This window comes from Ahaetulla prasina, chromosome 13 (assembly GCF_028640845.1).
Source record: "Ahaetulla prasina isolate Xishuangbanna chromosome 13, ASM2864084v1, whole genome shotgun sequence".
Classification (NCBI taxonomy): Eukaryota; Metazoa; Chordata; class Lepidosauria; order Squamata; family Colubridae; genus Ahaetulla; species Ahaetulla prasina.
Genome location: NC_080551.1, coordinates 14107829 through 14126020, shown reverse-complemented (window position 1 = coordinate 14126020; position 18192 = coordinate 14107829). Strand labels below are relative to the sequence as shown.

At 44.8% G+C, this 18192-nt stretch overlaps 1 protein-coding gene and 1 non-coding gene across 2 annotated transcripts in view; one reads left to right on the top strand and one right to left on the bottom strand.

Annotated features, from left to right (window-relative positions):
* Positions 1–2177: 2177 nt before the first annotated feature.
* On the bottom strand, positions 2178–2250 carry TRNAR-UCG (transfer RNA arginine (anticodon UCG)). The gene has a single exon. It is a non-coding gene; the product is annotated as a tRNA-Arg (tRNA).
* Positions 2251–2614: 364 nt separating this feature from the next.
* POLG (DNA polymerase gamma, catalytic subunit) overlaps positions 2615–18192 on the top strand; it is a 31105-nt gene continuing 15527 nt past the window's right edge. Inside the window, exons 1-11 of the mRNA XM_058156425.1 lie at positions 2615–2751; positions 4704–5355; positions 7592–7778; positions 10486–10653; positions 11061–11207; positions 11364–11443; positions 11813–11995; positions 12854–13005; positions 14041–14164; positions 15669–15893; positions 17273–17390. Coding sequence (XP_058012408.1) covers positions 4760–5355; positions 7592–7778; positions 10486–10653; positions 11061–11207; positions 11364–11443; positions 11813–11995; positions 12854–13005; positions 14041–14164; positions 15669–15893; positions 17273–17390 — 1980 coding nt within the window. The 5' untranslated portion in view covers positions 2615–2751; positions 4704–4759. The remainder of the gene's footprint in view (positions 2752–4703; positions 5356–7591; positions 7779–10485; positions 10654–11060; positions 11208–11363; positions 11444–11812; positions 11996–12853; positions 13006–14040; positions 14165–15668; positions 15894–17272; positions 17391–18192) is intronic.

Sequence of the window (18192 nt, the reverse complement as noted above, 5' to 3'; positions counted from 1 at the left end):
CAAATCCATCTGTTGGTACAGTATTGTAGGAAAAAGCTGCTTAAGACACCAGCCTTTAATTTAGCAGTCAATGCTGCCACCTACTGGGCATACCAGGATCATTCCTCATTCATTTCAAAGGTTTTTTTTAACCTATATATCTAAACAACATCTTAAAAATCAGTTTGAAAAGAGCCGAGCAGTTTAATCGATCACTTTAAGAACCCAGCCTGATCCTCCACTCCAGTAGCAAACTGATCTTGGGTGGTATCTAACAAGCCAGGCTGAAAGTATGAATCTTTTTTTTTTTTAAGGGTATCCCTTTGCAAATATTCCTTACAAAAAGAAAGTTAGTTTAAGAAAAACCTGCCTGGGTACCTTTCTCCCTGCTTTCCTTTTCATCGGGATTCACACATTGCACTAAGTCAAAAGCCATGGAATAGCTGGGTTCACACAACCTGCTAACCTGACATTAAAGAAACGATCTGACTTAATGATAGAATACCTTGTACATGGATTGATCCATAAGATTTGGAAGAGACCACCGGGAATTCTGTCCTGTAGAATTTCTACAAATTCAGCTCTCCTTTATTACTCGGGTGGAAACGATTCACGTAATCTATGCCCCCATGGGAATTGAGGCAATGGTGAAATCCATTTTTTTTTTACTACTGGTTCTATGGGCGTGGTGTGGCTTGGTGGGCATGGCAGCAGAAGGATACTACAAAATCCCCATTCCCTCCCTACTCCTGGGGGAAGGATATTGTAAAATCTCCATTCCCACTCCACTATGGGGCCAACCAGAGGTGGTATTTGCCATTTCTCCGAATCACTCAAAATTTCCGCTGCTGGTTCCCCGAACTGCTCAAAATTTCCGCTACCGGTTCTCTAGAACCTGTCAGAATCTGCTGGATTTTATCCCTGAATTGAGGGCTCCCTACTTATTACTTTAACCTGCATCGCGAACCAGACCATCATGATAAACCACGATACAGTTTGTAGAAAAAGGCTACTGCCAATCTGCAAATTTCTGCCTTTGAAATGCATTGGATTGTGTGTCCAAAGGAATCCCCTTTTTAGGCCAAGCAATATTTGGGAGCACTTTTGTGTGGGTAATAAAGGCTAAATTAAAGTACCATTAAAGAGGAATATTTGTAGCTCAGGGTTGAAATTAAGAAGATACCCTTGGTGCTCTCTGAGCTTGGTTTTTTTCTTGCAGATGTTTCATTACCTCACCAGGTAACTGTTGTGACCCAGGCCCAGGTAGGTAGTAGGAAACTCAATCAGTTTAAAAACAAACTTTATTAGAACAGCTGAGAATGGGTTAATCCAAACTAAATCAAAACAAATTGTTCCTAACACAATTCTTCAGTCTTATCATCAACCTTGGTCTAATTAGGCAAACTGCCAAAGGCTTTTCTTGGCAAAAGTTCAAAAGCAGAAAATGCCAACAAGAAATAAATGCAGCAAGACAAGGAGCAATTCTATCAATGTTGTTTTCCAACAAAGAGCCCAAATGCCATTGCTGGTCTTTTAAGCCTTGTGGGAGGGGCCAATCATCTCTTGGCCCTACTCCTGAGTCGTCCTCTCTGCTTGAGCTGCTCTTGCCTTCTGGCAGCTCTTCTCATGCGTGCATTAGGAACAGGCTCCTCCTGTTCCTCTGCCTCACTACTATCAGTCTCTGGAGACTCCGGAGTCCACACATCACTCCCCGATGGCCCTGGCGCCACCTCTGCCTCTGACGCAGAGCCCTCATCTGGGCCTTCCCCAGCCTCCAGGACTGGCCCACGCTCTTCCTCAGCCTCATCGCTGTCCGACTCTGCTACCAGCTCCTCAGGCTGCTGGCGGACCAAACACTAACATCATCAATGCTAGAAGGGAGTGGGGTTTGCTCTGTAGTCTAACACTGATGATGTAGTTTGGGTAATGAAACGTTTGCAAGAAAAAAAACCAAGCTCAGAGAGGATCAAGGACCCCTCACTTAAAGTACATTGCATATGGTGCAACAAATTAAATGCCGTCTTCAGCGTACATTATAACTATAAAAATAAAAACAGAAGCATGCATCCTTTAAGTTCTATATGATTGAAATTGAAAGCAGATTTATTTACGGATAGAATGGAATCTCTAATAAAGAACTATGTCTCATTTGAATTATTGAAAAAACATAGAAGCTTCTCCCAACTTCCTTTACGTTGCGACCGCGGCAGGACTCGAACCTGCAATCTTCTGATCCGAAGTCAGACGCCTTATCCATTAGGCCACGCGGCCACTTCGGTGAAAGGAGCTGCGCGATCCCTATAGAAATTGCAGCAAGGACTTCGTTGCAGCCGGGAGGCTTAGGAAGGTACCATTTTCCACACAGATGCAGGGGAGGCTTGTAAAAAAAGAGAAACAAAACTAGCTTCTCGACAGCGATATATATATTTTTTCTCAACCTCGTTTTTTTTGTTTCATATATCCTATTTAGGGGCGCTCTCTCTTTCTGGGGAGCTTCCGGGACGTGAGATTTTGGTGTCCCTTTCATCCTCGGTTCCCCCCCCCTCGTCTTGAGTTGTTGGAAGAGACCGCCCTGAGTTGGAACGGAAGCGCTGCAGATTTGGCTGCTGAGTTTTTGCAAGAGGGTGGAAGGAAGCGGGGAGCGAGCCTAAAAGGGATCTTTTTTTGGGGGGGGGGGGGCTTTTTTTGCAACCCTCAAAAGCTGCTGGGCCACCGGTGGGGGACGACAGTTTCTTCTCTTCCTGCATCTTCTTTCTTGGGAAAAAGAGAAAGGTAGATTTATTTCGGGTTAGGGGGTGATCAGGCATCTTTTTCTTTGGGGGGGGGGCAGGAATAGCTACATTTTGGGGAGAGAGGGGCTTAAATAAGCGTTTTTTTTGGGGGGGGTGGACGGGCGATGAAAGAAGGTGGTGTGTGAGTAAGTGCGAGAGAATGCATTCCCACGACAAGCTTAACCCGCGTCTTGCATCATCGTTTAACCCTTATCATGTATTAACCCATTTTCTGCATTGACTCATTTTCTGCATTGATCCATTTTCTGCATTGACTCATTTTCTGCATTGATCCATTTTCTGCATTGATCCATTTTCTGCATTAACTCATTTTCTTCATTGACCTTTTTTTTTTTTTTTTGAAGTTGCACGTGTCGTCCAATTTTAAACTACTAACTAAGCAAGCTGGCTGGGTTGACCCAGCTTGCCAAACCGCAGAACCGGGATTAGCAATTAAGCAAACGTGAACCCTTTGCATAAATGGGTTTGTTGGGGTTTTTATTATCTGGCTGAATGTTAAGCGTTTAGAAAAAAAAAAAACAGGCGAGAAGGCAAGGGCACTCAATAAATCATCATTTAGAGCAGGGGGCTCCAACCTTGGCAACTTTAAAGACTTGTGGACTTCAACTCCCAGAATTCCTCAGCCAGGTTTGCAATTCTGGGAGTTGAAGTCCACAAGCTTTGCTGGCGGAGGAATTCTGGGAGTTGGAGTCCACAAGTCTTAAAGTTGCCAAGGTTGGAGATCCCTAATTTAGAGGACAGGAAGGTGAGATCCATGGGAGGGGGCCTGGGATGTGTGCATACCCATGTGTGCATATTTGGTGTTCATAATTTACAAAAGAAAAACTTTTTTGGGGGGGGGAAGCGTAAGAAAAAGGAACAAAGGCTTGACTAATAGAGCAGTGTCACCAGTAGAATATTTGTAGTTCAGGGTTGAAATGAGGGGTCCTTTGTGAATTGTTTCCTTGCAGACGTTTCATGACCCAACTAGGTAACGTCATCAGGGTAGTGTATTGAATAAACACAGCTATGAATGAATAATAATACTCAACACTTGTCAAACTATTCACTAAGTCTGCATTACTATTAATCTTCTCATCATTCCCATCACCCATCTCCTCCCACTTATGACTGCATGATTGTAACTTTGTTACTTGTATCCTTACGATTTATATTGGTTGTTTCCTAATATGATTTGATTGCTTATTAATATCCTATGACTATCATTAAGTGTTGTACCTATGAATCTTGATGAATATATTTTATTTTTTCTTTATGTACACTGAGAGCATTAGGCACCAAAGACAAATTCCTTGTGTGTCCAATCATACTTGGCCAATAAAGAATTCTGTGCTGTGCTATGCTATGCTATGCTATGCTATTCTATTCTATATGGCTCAGCAAGTCGTGTTAAGAAATCATGGTTCGCAGTACTGGCGAATGACTTCTTTATTTTCAATAACAATATCACAAGAGCTACCAACAGATTTAAACTCAATGTCAACCGCTCCAGTTTAGATTGCAGAAAACACGATTTCTGTAACAGAATTGTATATGCTTGGAATGCATTACCTGACTCTGTGGTTTCTTCTCATAACCCCAAAAGCTTTACTCAAAATCTATCTACAGTTGACCTCACCACTTTCCGAAGAGGACTCTAAGGGGCGTGCATAAGAGCACAAACGTGCCTACCGTTCCTGTCCTATTGTTTCTTCCCCTATGTATATATATGTTTATAGTACCTCGTTTCTCCTCATATATATGTTTATATATTATATAATCCTTTATGCAATGCTTGTATATATTGTTACGACAAATAAAATAAATAAATAAATAAATAAATAAATCATGGTTTATTGTCTCCTGGCAAGATGGTGTTATAAGAATCTGGGATGCTGGAATGGAAAAATATTCACACGAGCCTTAATTCTGCTGCTTGCTGTTTCCTGACAGATCTGAGCTGGCCAGGAAACCAGGCTTGTGTTCCATACCGCTTGCTGGTGGCGACGATGAAACGGCTGGCATGGAGGGCGTCGCTGACAGGTCCATCTTTCTTGGGCAGAACCCGGGCGTGCTCCTCCGATTCCACTGCAGGTCTCCTGCTTCAGGAGAAGATGGCTCCAGGTACTGATATTGCTGTCAAAGAAGAGCAGCGCATGAATCCTCTTGGCATCCAGATGCTCTCGAAGGGTCTTCACGAGCAGATTTTCCGGGGGGCCGAAGTCCGTTATTCGGAGGAGGACATCCAGAAGAGCGTAGAACACTTGCAGAAACATGACTTGTGGGGCAAAGAGACCTCCATCATTCCTGATGTGGAATTGCAGCTTCCCCGGATGTATGGCAATAACATAGATGAACATTTCTGCCGCTTGGCTGAGGCGCAAAGCCTCCCCTATCTGGAGGCTGCCAAGGAACTTATTCAGCATGAGATGCCGCCGAGGCCCACGGAATGGGCCTGGGAGGTGGGATGGACTCAGTACGGTCCCGATGGAGAGAGGAGAAAGGTGGACTTCCCCGATGAACGAGCCTTGGTCTTTGATGTGGAGGTGTGCATGGAAGAAGGACATTGTCCCACCCTTGCAGTGGCTCTGTCGCCCAGTGCTTGGTAAGAAGAATTTCTGGGATTAGAGTCAAGTTCTTAGGTCGAGCTAGTCCTCGATTTACAACGGTTCTTTTAGTGACTGTTCAAAGTTACCAAAAAGTGACCAAAAGTGACTTACGAACCTTTTCCTCCACTGAAGCATCTAGTGGTGGGTTTTACATTTTCTTACCACCGGTTCGCTGCCCCCGTGCACCTTCTGCGCATTTGCCTTGCTGATGCGCGTACCTTCCACCCAGCTTCAAAAACATGCCTAAATAGGACAGCATAGCGCTGGAGTGGGTGGATGGGTGGGGGCGGTCCCACGGGCGGTCCCACCCACGATCCCACCCGCGATTCCACCCGCGATCCCACCCGAGATCTCCGCTACCGGTTTGCCTGAACCGGCTGAATACCATCTCTGGAAGCATCCCCATGGTAGTCACGAGATCAAAATTCGGACGCTTGACCCTGGGACAGTTGCAGTGTCCCAGGGGTCATGTGATCCACCTTTTGCGACCTCCTGACAAGCAAAATCATTGGGGAAGACAGATTCACTTAACAACCTCGTTACTAACTTAACAACTTCGGGAGAGTCCTTCGGGAGAAGGGCGGTATAAAAGTCTAATAAAATAAAATAAATAAATAAAATAAACTGCAGGAATTCACGTAACAATTTGGCAAGAAACAAAATGGGGCATTAAATTAAATTCGGCATTAAAATGGGGGCAGAATTCACGGGACAATTGTCTCACTTAGCAACAGAAATGTTGGGTTCAATTGTGGTTTGTAAGTCAAGGACTACCTGTATTAAGATTCTCTCTCTTTTACTTCCTATTAAATGTTGAATAGTGCATCGGCTCCCCTGGCTGAGCAGAGATTCTACCAATTCAACTTTTTACCACTAGCTGGGTGATCGAGTTCCACTTGCTGAGTTTTTTTCCCTTTCCACTCCTGCCTTTAAAAGCATCTGGGGGGAAAAAGATCGTAAGATTACCAGTTTTGAGAAAAGAAAAAGAATCACAGCCTTTAGTCCTTAGATCAGTGATGGCTAACCTTTTTGGTGCTGAGTGCCCAAAGTGTGCGCGTACAAATGTATGCACGTGTGCCCGAACCCCCAAAATGCAATCTGAGCGCCCCCCCCGGGCATGCAGCCTGGGCCCCCCTGGGCCCCGTTTTGGCTTCCTGGTTGGTACAGGAGGCTTTCCAGGGCTAAAATGGGACGAGGAGGGGGGTGCGTATGTGAACCCCCAAAATGCAATGTGAGTGCCCCATGTGAATTTGCCCTGCCCATCCACACATGCGTGCATGTCCCCAGCATGTGCCCTGTGCATGCGCGGCAGAGACCCAAAGACCAGCTGGCTGACAGGAGGCGTGCATGCGCCGTGGAGCTGGGCTGGAGCGACCGCTGGCATGCCCACAGAGACGGCTCTGCGTGCCACAGGTTCGCCATCACGGCCCTAGATCATCTTTTTCCCCATCATATTTTTGGATTCTGTTGTCTCTTTGCACCAACTCTGGTCTGAGAATCTTTTCAATACAAAAAGAAACCAAGAGTTTATTGCAAAAGCCACAGTGGCTAGACGTACACCATCGTAGTTTATGCACTAACTTTGGCAGGTTCCTCAGTTGAACTGAATACTTTTATTTGGCCAAGTGTGATTAGACACACAAAGAATTTGGTGCAGAAGCTCTCATTATATATACCAAGTCACAGAATAATGATAATTAAGTGTACTATCATTAAGTGTTGTACCTTATGATTCTTGATGAACGTATCTTTTCTTTTATGCATATACACCAAGAAAAATTCCTTGCGTGTCCAATCACACTTGGCCAATAAAAAAAATCTATTCTATTCTATAATCATCATCATACCAATAAGTGGGGAGTAGGAAAGATAATAAGAATTAATAATACTGCAGCCATACTATGTGGGAAAATACACATAGACATTAGAATAGAATAGAATAGAATAGAATAGAATAGAATAGAATAGAATAGAATAGAATAGAATAGAATAGAATTTTTTATTGGCCAAGTGTGATTGGACACACAAGGAATTTGTCTTGGTGCATATGCTCTCAGTGTACATAAAAGAAAAGATACGTTCATCAAGGTACAACATTTACAACACAATTGATGGACAACACTGTGAGGATTAGGTGTTCAGCAGAGTGATAAACAGAGTTTGGCTTAGGAGAGCTTGCTAAACCAAAATGAAAAATAACGGTAAACATGGATCTGCTCTGCTGCTCCCCAGGTATTCGTGGTGTAGCAAACGTTTGGTGGAACAACGGTATAGCTGGTCTAACCAGCTCAGTCTTTCTGATCTCATCCCTCTGGAAAACAGCAACAGCCTCAAAAGGCAGGACAGCCAGGAGAAGCTGGTGGTGGGACACAACGTCTCCTTTGACCGGGCTCGCATTAAAGAACAATACCTGATCCAGGTAAGACGTCCCTCTCCATTTCTACAGCTTGTTTCCTTCTCCTCGGCCCAGTTCTCACGGTGGCTTGAAGAAGTAAAGTGTTCTGTCTCCTTCCCCACTTCAGATTAACGAGCTGGCCTTCAGCCAGTGGATTCACGGCTCTTATCAGTCCTGGCAGAGAAATTGCAGCTGCCTGCCAAAGTTCAAACAAATGACTCACGTAGCAAGACTTTCAGCTCTTTTTGAAACGGTTCAGCTAAACTTTTGCTTCCCGTGGAGTGAGAGCAGTCCCAAAGCTCCTTATATATCTGTGGGGTGGGGCAGGAGCCTTCCTTTTGATGACGCCGCCTCTCTAATCTTCTGAAGCGCGGGTCAAGCCAAGCTTGATTATTATTATTATCAGCTGGGTCTGAAGGCGTAGCCTGGGGAAGGGAGGAATCGGGATGACGGCCTCATTACGTCCTCTGACTGGTCTGGTTCTGGCTCCTGGAGCTGAGCCAAAGGAATCGGTGCTCCCAAGGTAAGCCTTACCGGCCCTTCCCCCTCACTTTTGGAGTCACTCTCGGGCATGGGGCCAGGTTCGGGGGCTGGAGTCACAACATAAATTTTGGTTTGTGGCCAGGGGTGACTTGGCCAAACTTGAAAAATTAAAGTAGGGTCAGGTCTGGTTGCTCCTGTACTTCAATTGGGAGACCACCAGGAGATTCTGGGGCTGTACAGGTAGCCTCAACCCTGAAGCTGACCTGACCAAGGCCATTTTGAGACTTCAATGTTGCCACACTGGAGCTGAGGGATGGGGGGAGAGGGGGGGAATAGAGATAGCTGGGGTTTGGTAGCCAAAACAGAACACTTTCTTCTGGGACCAAGGTCATTCCCACAGGTGGTTGGAGAGAGGAGGAGTGAAGTTACCAGGCAACTGGATGACACCTTGATTGGACCATGTGACTGATTGTTTGGGGAAGGGGGAAAACTTTTAATTAGGTGAAAACCGCGGAAACATTCAGAGTCGGTTTTCTCCAGCCTGTGCCAATATGATATTTCCAATAAACCTGTTCTTTGAGGAATTTACCTGCCTCGGAGTTCTGCTTGCTATAGGTGTATTACTTGGAACCCTGACAGGTAAAGTCCTTGACCTACGATCAAATTGAGTCCCAAATTTCTGTTGCTAAGCAAGGCAGTTAAATGAGTTCTGCCCCATTTTGCAATCTTTCTGGCTGCAGTTGTTAAGTGAATCATTTTTGTTGTTAAGTGGATCAGTGCAGTCGTCCAGAAAATGTTTAAGGGGTTGATGGTATATATTTCTTTGAACCTGGTGCAGGGTGGATTTGATTTAAAAATTCTTTAAAAATTATGATTTAAATCGAGTTGATTTAAATCAAGCATTTTCACTAGCGATTTAAATCATGACTTAAATCAACTCGATTTAAATCAGGATTTAAATCAGGATTTAAATCACTAGTAAAAGGCTTGATTTAAATCAGCTTGATTTAAATATAATTTTTAAAGAGGAACTGTCATCTCTATCCCGCAGCGGCTGCTCCTCTGACCTGCTATTGACTCACGGACAGTCCCAATATTGCAGGATCTACAGCCTCATGCTACAGAACTAAGCTCCGTTTCATGCTGAATAAACTAAATTATTAATGTATCTTAAATAGAAAACTATCTTTGGATAGATTTAGAATAAATTTAATAAAAATCAATAAAATCTGATTTAAATTTAAAAAAATCTGATTTAAATGAAAAAAATCTGTTTTTATTTATTTATTTATTTATTTATTTATTTATCAAACTTATATACCGCACCATCTCCCGTAGGACTCAGGGCGGTTCACAGGCATATTAAAACAATATAAAACAATGTAATAAATAAACATTTAAAACCCAGATTAAAACTAAATATTATCAAAGCCTGATCACTAAAACAGTAAGAACCAATAAAACCCCCATTAAAATTTGGTTAAAACATTGTTCTTAGGCTAGTCCCGCACGCTGAAATAATAGAGTCTTCAGTTCACGTCTGAAGGTCCGGAGGTCAGGGAGTTGTCGTAATCCTGGAGGAAGCTCATTCCACAGGGCTGGTGCCGCCACAGAGAAGGCCCTCCCCCTGGGGGTCGCCAACCTACATTGTTTGGTCGACGGCACCCTGAGGAGGGCCACTCTGTGGGAGCGCACCGGTCGTTGGGAGGCAATCGGTGGCAGAAGGCGGTCTCGAAGGTATCCCGGTCCTAAGCCATGGAGCGCTTTAAAGATGGTAACCAAAACCTTGAATTGCACCCGGAAGACTACCGGTAGCCAGTGCAGGCCGCGCAGGATAGGTGTTATATGGGAGCAACACGGTGCTCCCTCTATCACCCACGCGGCCGCATTCTGGACTAACTGGAGCCTCCGGGTGCTCTTCAAGGGGAGCCCCATGTAGAGAGCATTGCAATAGTCCAGGCGGGAAGTGACGAGGGCGTGAGTGACCGTGCGTTTAATTTTTTGTTTTTAAAAAATCATCGATTTTTATCCACCCTGACCTGGTTGTTGCAGCATACTACTCTATTTGTATAGGAAGCACCTATCAGCATTAAGGAACCACAACGTACAATGCTGGTTGCTTCGTATTGCAACAATGCTGGTTGCAATATGAACTGGGCGCATCGTATATCTGATGTTCCAGTCCACGTTGGCTTGTAAGACAGCATCGGAGGGATGCTCCCTTTGAATCGTTCCAACTTCTCTTTAGGGATCCCAAATGCGATTCCTGGACACAATGAGCATGCACATGGCTATCTCAGGACTGACCGGTTTCCAGCGTAGCCTTTGGAAGGCGGCCAAGCAGGGCAAGGGGAGAGGACTTCAACAGGTCCAGCAGCACATCAAGAAGACAAGCAGAAAAGGCAATGGACCCATGGTGAGCTGGGTGCAGTCGTGGTCTCCTTACCTCTTTTAAATTCAATCTTTAAAAGACTTTTATCTTCCCCAGGTTCCTCCCCAACCTCCTCACTCTCCGAATCTGCTGCCAGCTCTGCTGGCGAGCCACAACAGGTGGGATTTGAATTGCCAAATTGCAGCAGCCAGCAGTCAGCACAAGTAGCCTGCAGTACTGCACTCTAACCACTGCACCACCGAGGCTTTTAATCTGGTTATTTAATTCTGGGGGTTAAAACTATGTGGGAGAAACAAGCCACAATGATCGGAATGGATGGATGTTTCTTGATTATATTAAAAAGCTGCTCAACTTCCAACAAGTCTTGTTTCTCTCCATGTGGTTTTCCGTTTACAGATTAAGTTTTTTGTTTTGCTGGTCTTCCGTTGCAGGTTGGCTCTTGGAACTGGGTGAACATCAGCAGCATCAACAACCTGGCAGATGTCCATTCCCTCTACGTTGGGGGGCAGCCGTTGCAGAAAGAAGCTCGCGAACTTTTCGTCAAGGGCAGCATGAATGATATAAGGAATAATTTCCAGGTGGGGAGAAAACCTTGGAAATCTGTCTTTCCGAGAACCGAGTCTTAGCTAGTAGGACCCAGGAAAGCATCTGCATTAAATAATCAGGGGGCAAAAATAAACTAGCAGATGGCTTACGTTCTACATTTTAATAATTGTCCATTCCTTTCTTCGAAGGAGCTGATGAATTACTGTGCCCTTGATGTTCAGGCAACTTACGAAGTATTCCACGAGCAGCTCCCTCTTTTCTTGAAAAGGTGAATTATTCATTAGGTGAAAATGCATTGAGCATGAAACTCCAGTGTTCTGGCTTAGCTGCCAATCTTAGATTGACTTTGTATAGTTTAAAAAGGTAAAGGTAAAGGTTCCCCTTGCACACATGTGCTAGTCGTTCCCGACACCCGGTCCCCAAAGTTCAAACACAACCCTGATGCAGCCCTCAAATGAAATCGAGTTTGACACCCCTTGCTATAGAGGACCATTCTGCATTTTGTCCATTGATTTTGACAAAAATTCTCCTTGCAAGGTTATCAGATACTTTCTGATAGCAAAACTGCCCACTATCTGCCAGAATTTGGATCTCGACATTTTGGGGTTAGCTGTTCCTTTCTCTTGTTCCCCGTTAGATGTCCACATCCCGTGACGTTTGCAGGTATGCTAGAAATGGGGGTTTCTTACCTGCCTGTTAATCGGAATTGGGAGAAGTACCTGGATGAAGCTCAGGTCACTTATGAGGAGCTGCAAAAGGAGATGAAGAAGTCTTTGATGAACTTGGCAGACAATACTTGTCAACTGCTTCATGAGGAGAGGTACTGGCCAAATCGTGCCATGTGTCGTGTCCCACCCCCCACTCTGACGAACGAGTCAAGGAAGTCCGTGGCAAACTTGGAAACGAAATCTCTGCAGCTTGCCAACTTCCTTCAAGGTTTATCATGGCAGGCAGGAGTCCAAGTTGTGACTTCAGCGATACGGTCCGGTATCAGCAAACTCGATAAGATTTTGATTGACTCAAGGTTGGAATGCCAAAAGCAGGTCCTTTACATAGGCTGTGGGGTGTGGCTCCATGACTCAGCATTTATCCAGGCCTGCCCCACCCCTTCTTCTGCTGGCGTCGCCTCTCAGATCTCCAGAAGCGAGGGTCCACCTACTTTGAATTGTCTTCAGCTGGATCTGCTGTCACTAATTCCAGCACCTAGCTGGCTTCCTGCTCACACGCTGTAGGAGTGAAGTTTATCGGGCTTGTCCTTTCACTCCTGGAATCCTCTCCGGGCATGGGGCCAGGGCCGGGGGCTGGAGGCATGACAGGCTGTTCATTATCAGACTCGGAGTCTGATAAAAGGCCCGGTTGGAGATGGGAGAGGCCCGGCTGAGGAGAGGAGGGAGGACGAGTAACAACACCATGGATGGTAGAGTTAGTAGCCTTTAAGCCAAAACTACATTGTTTGCTGAGCATATGGGTCTGGCAATTGGGATCTCGGGTCAAGCAGCAGTAGGGTGATAATGAGAGAGGAAGAATGGAGGAAGAAATTGACTATTTGGTTGACTCCATGTTTGGTTGCAGCCTGTAGAATCTCAGATGGTCAGGTGATGCCTTTGGATGGGAAAGGCTGGTTTAGATGGGTGTATGAATGATCCCTTCTTGGGGTTGGCCTGTTGTATCTCAATAGGTACAAAGACGACCCCTGGATGTGGGATCTGAAATGGGACCTCCAAAAATTTAAGCAAAAGAAAACGCAACCAACGAGGAAGAAAAAGGAAGACGCCAACAAAGAGCCACCCAAAGTAGAGGAAAAAGCACCTCCACTGGAGTGGCAGGAAGGTAAATGACCGTTTAGTGATCAGATTGAGAGTGGATTTCTTTACATTTGTATAATTGTGTGTTTGATCTCTCTTTGTGGCCAGCTCAAGGTTGTAGGCCTTGTGGTGCAGGGATATCTTTCTGATCAATCACCTTTGGGCAGTGGTGGGATTCAAATAATCTGACAACTGGTTCTCTGCCCTAATGATTTCTTCTAACAACCAGTTCACAAACTGCTCAGAAAGTTAACAACCGGTTCTCCCGAAGTGGTGCGAACTGGCTGAATCCCACCACTGACTTTGGGTTGCTGTACACTGCACTCGCTGGCCAGGATCACACATGGTGTTAAGAGGAAATTGTGTATTTGTTTTGCTTTGGCATGCTACACTAGTGTAGTCCAACCATTGTGGTTGGCCCAACACAGTTAAGGCGTAATGCAGTGCACCACCCATCACCGGTAGGGTGATTCTGGAGAATAGGGTCTAACAAACTGTGGTTTAGCATCATGCGTGAACCAGTTCTACCTTAACCAAATTGTAATTCTCATTTGAACATTGGGGGAGTCTTTGAAATTTGCTTTCTGAATGAAAGCTACGAAGGAGACATGCATACTCACCCATTCCTTTAATATAAGCAAAATAAGTCACAGTTAGCAAAAAAAGTAAAAGGGAGGAAATATGAGAATAAAAACCTAACTAAACCTAAACTATACCAACAGTATTAACCGTACTTTCCTAGCTTTGATTCTTTGATTTTGCTTGCATCCATTGATACGTTGCATTTTGTAAACTTCTCACCTCTTTCTTGAGAGTCTCAGTGGCTCCATCCAGCCTCAGATTCCTTGGTTGTCTTCTCTTACCTTTTAACTCATTTGCTATTAAATTGGGCTGTAACTTTGCAAGTCATGGAGTTACTGGGGCAAGATACGTTATGAGGCTCCTTGAGATCAGATAAAGTACAGTTAAGATGAGACTGAAGGTTAAGGTAGGTAGTCAAGAGTTTGCATCCTGCTTGTTCATTTTTTGTGTATGTTGTATTATTATTTTGTGAAAATAGATCCTGGTCCCCCGACAGAAGAAGAAGAGCAAAGCCAAAAGGCCAGCCAACAGGTTCTTCAGAGTCTAAAGGAGACGGTGATTTTGCAGCCAAAGAGAATACAGCATCTCCCCGGCCATCCAGAGTAAGTTTCTAAAGAAACGTTTCATTTAGGTAAATAAGGAGTTCTCTTGAAACAGTTTTCCAAAAATCTGGTTCTTTCCAGCTGCGATGGATTTCTGTCGCTCTAATGCCCAATGAGCACAGCTGGGTCTTTTTTTTGCCTGAATCTCATGGGAATGGATGATAGCTCTGCTCTTTGGAAGGACAGATAACGGAAGCTGAAGCTCAGATATTTTGGCCACCAAATGAGAAGAGAGGACTCACTGGAAAAAATGTTGGGGAAGATGGGAAGGCAAAAGGAGAAGGGGATGGCAGAGGATGAGATGGTTAGATAGTGTCATTGACGCAATGAACATGAGTTTGAGCAAACTCTGGGAGACAATGGAGGATAGAGGGCCTGGTGTGCTGTGGCCCATGGGGTCACAAAGAACAAAATAAATTGTCAATCCTGAAGTTGACCTGACCGTTTTGACGCTTCAGTGTTGCCACACTGGAGCTGAGGAATAGGGAGGGGGGCTTGTAGCCAAAACAAAATACTTTCTCCTGGGAACCAAGGACATTCCCACAGTGTTCTGTTCCCTCCCAGCCTCAGCCACGCGAGCTGGCTAAACGAGCCAGTAATTGAGTTCACGGCTGCTATCAGTCCTGGCAGGGAATCTGCAGCTGCCTGCCAAAGTCTCCCTTTTATCTTGGGGTTGCCAGGCAAACCAGGAAGTCAGCAGTCCAGGCCGAATGTTCAGCTCAATTCTCCAAGAGTCAAAGAGTTCAGCTCACTTCTCCCCGAGTCAAAGAGTTGAGTTCAATTTTTGCTCATCACGGAGCAGAAGAGCAGCCAGGGCTGCTTCTATACTCTGTGGGGTGTGGCTCCGTGACTCAACACTTCCTAGGCCTGCCCCACCTCTGATTCTGTTATTCCCGCCTCTCCTGCCTATGAAACCTAGGGTCCAGCCAGGCCTGATTGCCATCAGCAGGGTCTGGAGGCGTGGCCTGGGGGGGGAAGAGTCAGGGGACAGAGGCCTCGTTATCTCCTCCACCTGACCTGCCTCTGGCTCCTGGCGTTGAGCCAGGGAAGCCGGTGCTACAGAGGTAAGTCCTGATGGCCCTTCCCCCTCACTTTCTGAGTCACTTTCTGGCAGGAGGCCTGGCTCGGGGCTGGGGGACGCAGACACAACACACAGGTGGTCGGAGAGAGGAGTGAAGCTACCAGGCAACCAGATGACACTGTGATTGGACCATGTAACTGATTGTTTGGGGAAGGGGGAAAACGTCTACTTTTAATTAGGTGAAAACTGCGGGAACATTCAAGAGTCGGTTTTCACCAGCTTGTGCCAATATGATTTATCCAATAAACCTGTTCTTTGAGGGACTTACCTGCCTTGGAGTTCTTCTTGCTATGGGTGTATTACTTGGAACCCTGACACAAATAGCAGTCACAAAAAAGAAATATGGGCAAACATCTTTTTAAGCAGCCTTCATCATTCAATTGTTGGTTGAGTGTCAAAATTGTTTGCTTCTTCCTTGGGTAGGTGGTATCGCAACCTGTGTCCACGGCTCAATGATCCTAATTGGGCCCCTGGACCCAGCCTTATCAGTCTTCAAATGAGAGTGACTCCAAAGCTCATGAGGCTCACCTGGGATGGCTTTCCATTGTACTACTCTGAGAAACACGGCTGGGGCTACCTGGTGCCAGGAAGGAAGGACAACCTGTTAGAGGAAGATCCAGACGCTGCATTGCCCACCTGTCCTTTCAGGTAAGGAAGGACTTCTGGGGAAGTGAATCTCACAGAGCTACCTCACCCCCCCAACCTTTGCATGTTGTGAAATGGAAGCCTAACTTTGAATATAGTTCCCTCAGAATAGAATAGAATAGAATAGAATAGAATAGAATAGAATAGAATAGAATAGAATAGAATAGAATAGAATTCTTTATTGGCCAAGTGTGTTTGAACACACAAGGAATTTGTCTTGGTGCATATGCTCTCAGTGTACATAAAAGACAAGATACGTTCATCAAGGTACAACATTTACAACACAATTGATGGTCAATATATCAATATAAATCATAAGGATTGCCAGCAACAAAGTTACAGTCATACAGTCATAAGTGGAAAGAGATGGGTGATGGGAACGATGAGAAGATTAATAGTAGTGCAGATTTAGTAACTAGTTTGACAGTGTTGAGGGAATTATTTGTTTAGCAGAGTGATGGCCTTCGGGAAGAAACTGTCCTTGTGTTTAGTTGTTCTGTTGTGCAGTGCTCTATAGCGTCGTTTTGAGGGTAGGAGTTGAAACAGTTTATGTCCTGGATGTGAGTTTTTATCCTGGATGTACATACAAGTGTGTACATCTTGCACAAAGAACTTTATTACAGTCTTCAGTTGGAGAACAGTAAGGAAGGTAAAGGAAGTATTGGAAATGACACTGCAGGGTTGATTCTCCAGTGTTTCTTGATTTTGATGCCAATAAACAGATTTATTCTGGATCTTGAGAGCCTTAACAATGAGAACATGCTTTGCTGAGCTTTATAATGTTAGTGTCAGGGTTCCAACCCTAATGAAAGCAGGAGCCTCAAGCAAAGTTTCAAGAAAAATCCAGTTATTAGGAGCAACATGTTGGTACGGACCTAGTGAAGCCAGCTCTGACCCCAGTCAGTTCGCGCCTTGCCTCTGACCTGTTTCCCCCTTCCCACAAGGTGTGTCATCAGTCACATTCCCCAATGAAGCAATTTCACGGGTCGTAGAAGTTACTCCCTCCGGCCTTGTCAGGTTTCCGTGAAGATGGCCTTGACTTTGGCCGGCTAGGATGCACGTTGTTTTGACTGAGGTGCAAATTCCTCGATGCAGCTTCAAGGCTCGATTCCCCATCCCCCTAGCTATGGAACTCTGGAGCAGGTTAGGGAAGCTTCGCGAGTTGACAGCAGGTAGCCAAGAACTTTGGATTTAGCAAACATACGTTGTCCTGAAAAGAACACCCCGTTCTTTCGTGCAGATATCGTATCTAACATGACTGTTCCCCAGAAAGGTGATTCAGTAATGAGAATCAAGAAAAAGGGCCATTCGTTTCACCAGACAAGGGATGATTATAATTCTGCTGCAATTCAGGGCATTAAAAACTCTCTTATTTCTGATAGGGTCATAGAACATCTGTATCGGGAATATTGCAAGGGGAAAGGGAAGGAGCAACCAGTTTCCCTTGACAGCTACCTGGAAGAAGAGTTCTTAACGGAAAACGGTGATTTTTGGCAAAAGGTACTTGTTATCCTCTCCAAGATGAGATATACAGTTTTGTAACAGAGTATGCACTTGTCAGATATTGGGTGGGGGAATTCTTACTGGATTGTTGGTGTATGCAGCGTGTGCTATCTATCTATCTATCTATTTATCTATCTATCTATCTATCTATCTATCTATCTATCTATCTATCTATCTATCTATCTATCTACAGTATCTGTCTGTCTGTCTGTCATCCACCTAACCATCCATCCATCCATTCAGTAGTGAAATGTAAAATTTGTTACTACCAGTTCTGTGGGCATGGCTTGGTGGTGGTGGGTAATGTGACTGAGTGAGTGTGGCCAACTTTTTTTTTTAACTTTTAAAAGCATTTTTTCTATAACCTATTTGGCCGAAGAGGTCGTAAAAAAATGCTTTTAAAAGGCTCTGACGATCCCAGCTGAGTTGCCTGATCGTCAGAGGCTTTTGTTTTCTTTTAAAAGCATTTTTTTTGCTTTTAAAAGAAAAAAACAAGCCTCTGACGATCAGGCAATTCAGCTGGGATCGTCAGAGCCTTTTAAAAGCATTTTTTCTACAACCTCTTCAGTCAAAGAGCTGCACGATCATCAGAGGCTTCTTTTTTTTTTACTTTTAAAAGCATTTTTTCAGCTGAAGAAAAAATGCTTTTAAAAGTTGGAAAAAAAAAACCTCTGATGATCGTGCGGCTCAGCTGGGCATGGGGGTGGGCAGGGATTTTTGCTACCGGTTCTCCGAACCACTCAATGCCATCGCTGCCGGATCAGGCGATCCGGTCCGAACTGGGAGCATTTCACCCCTG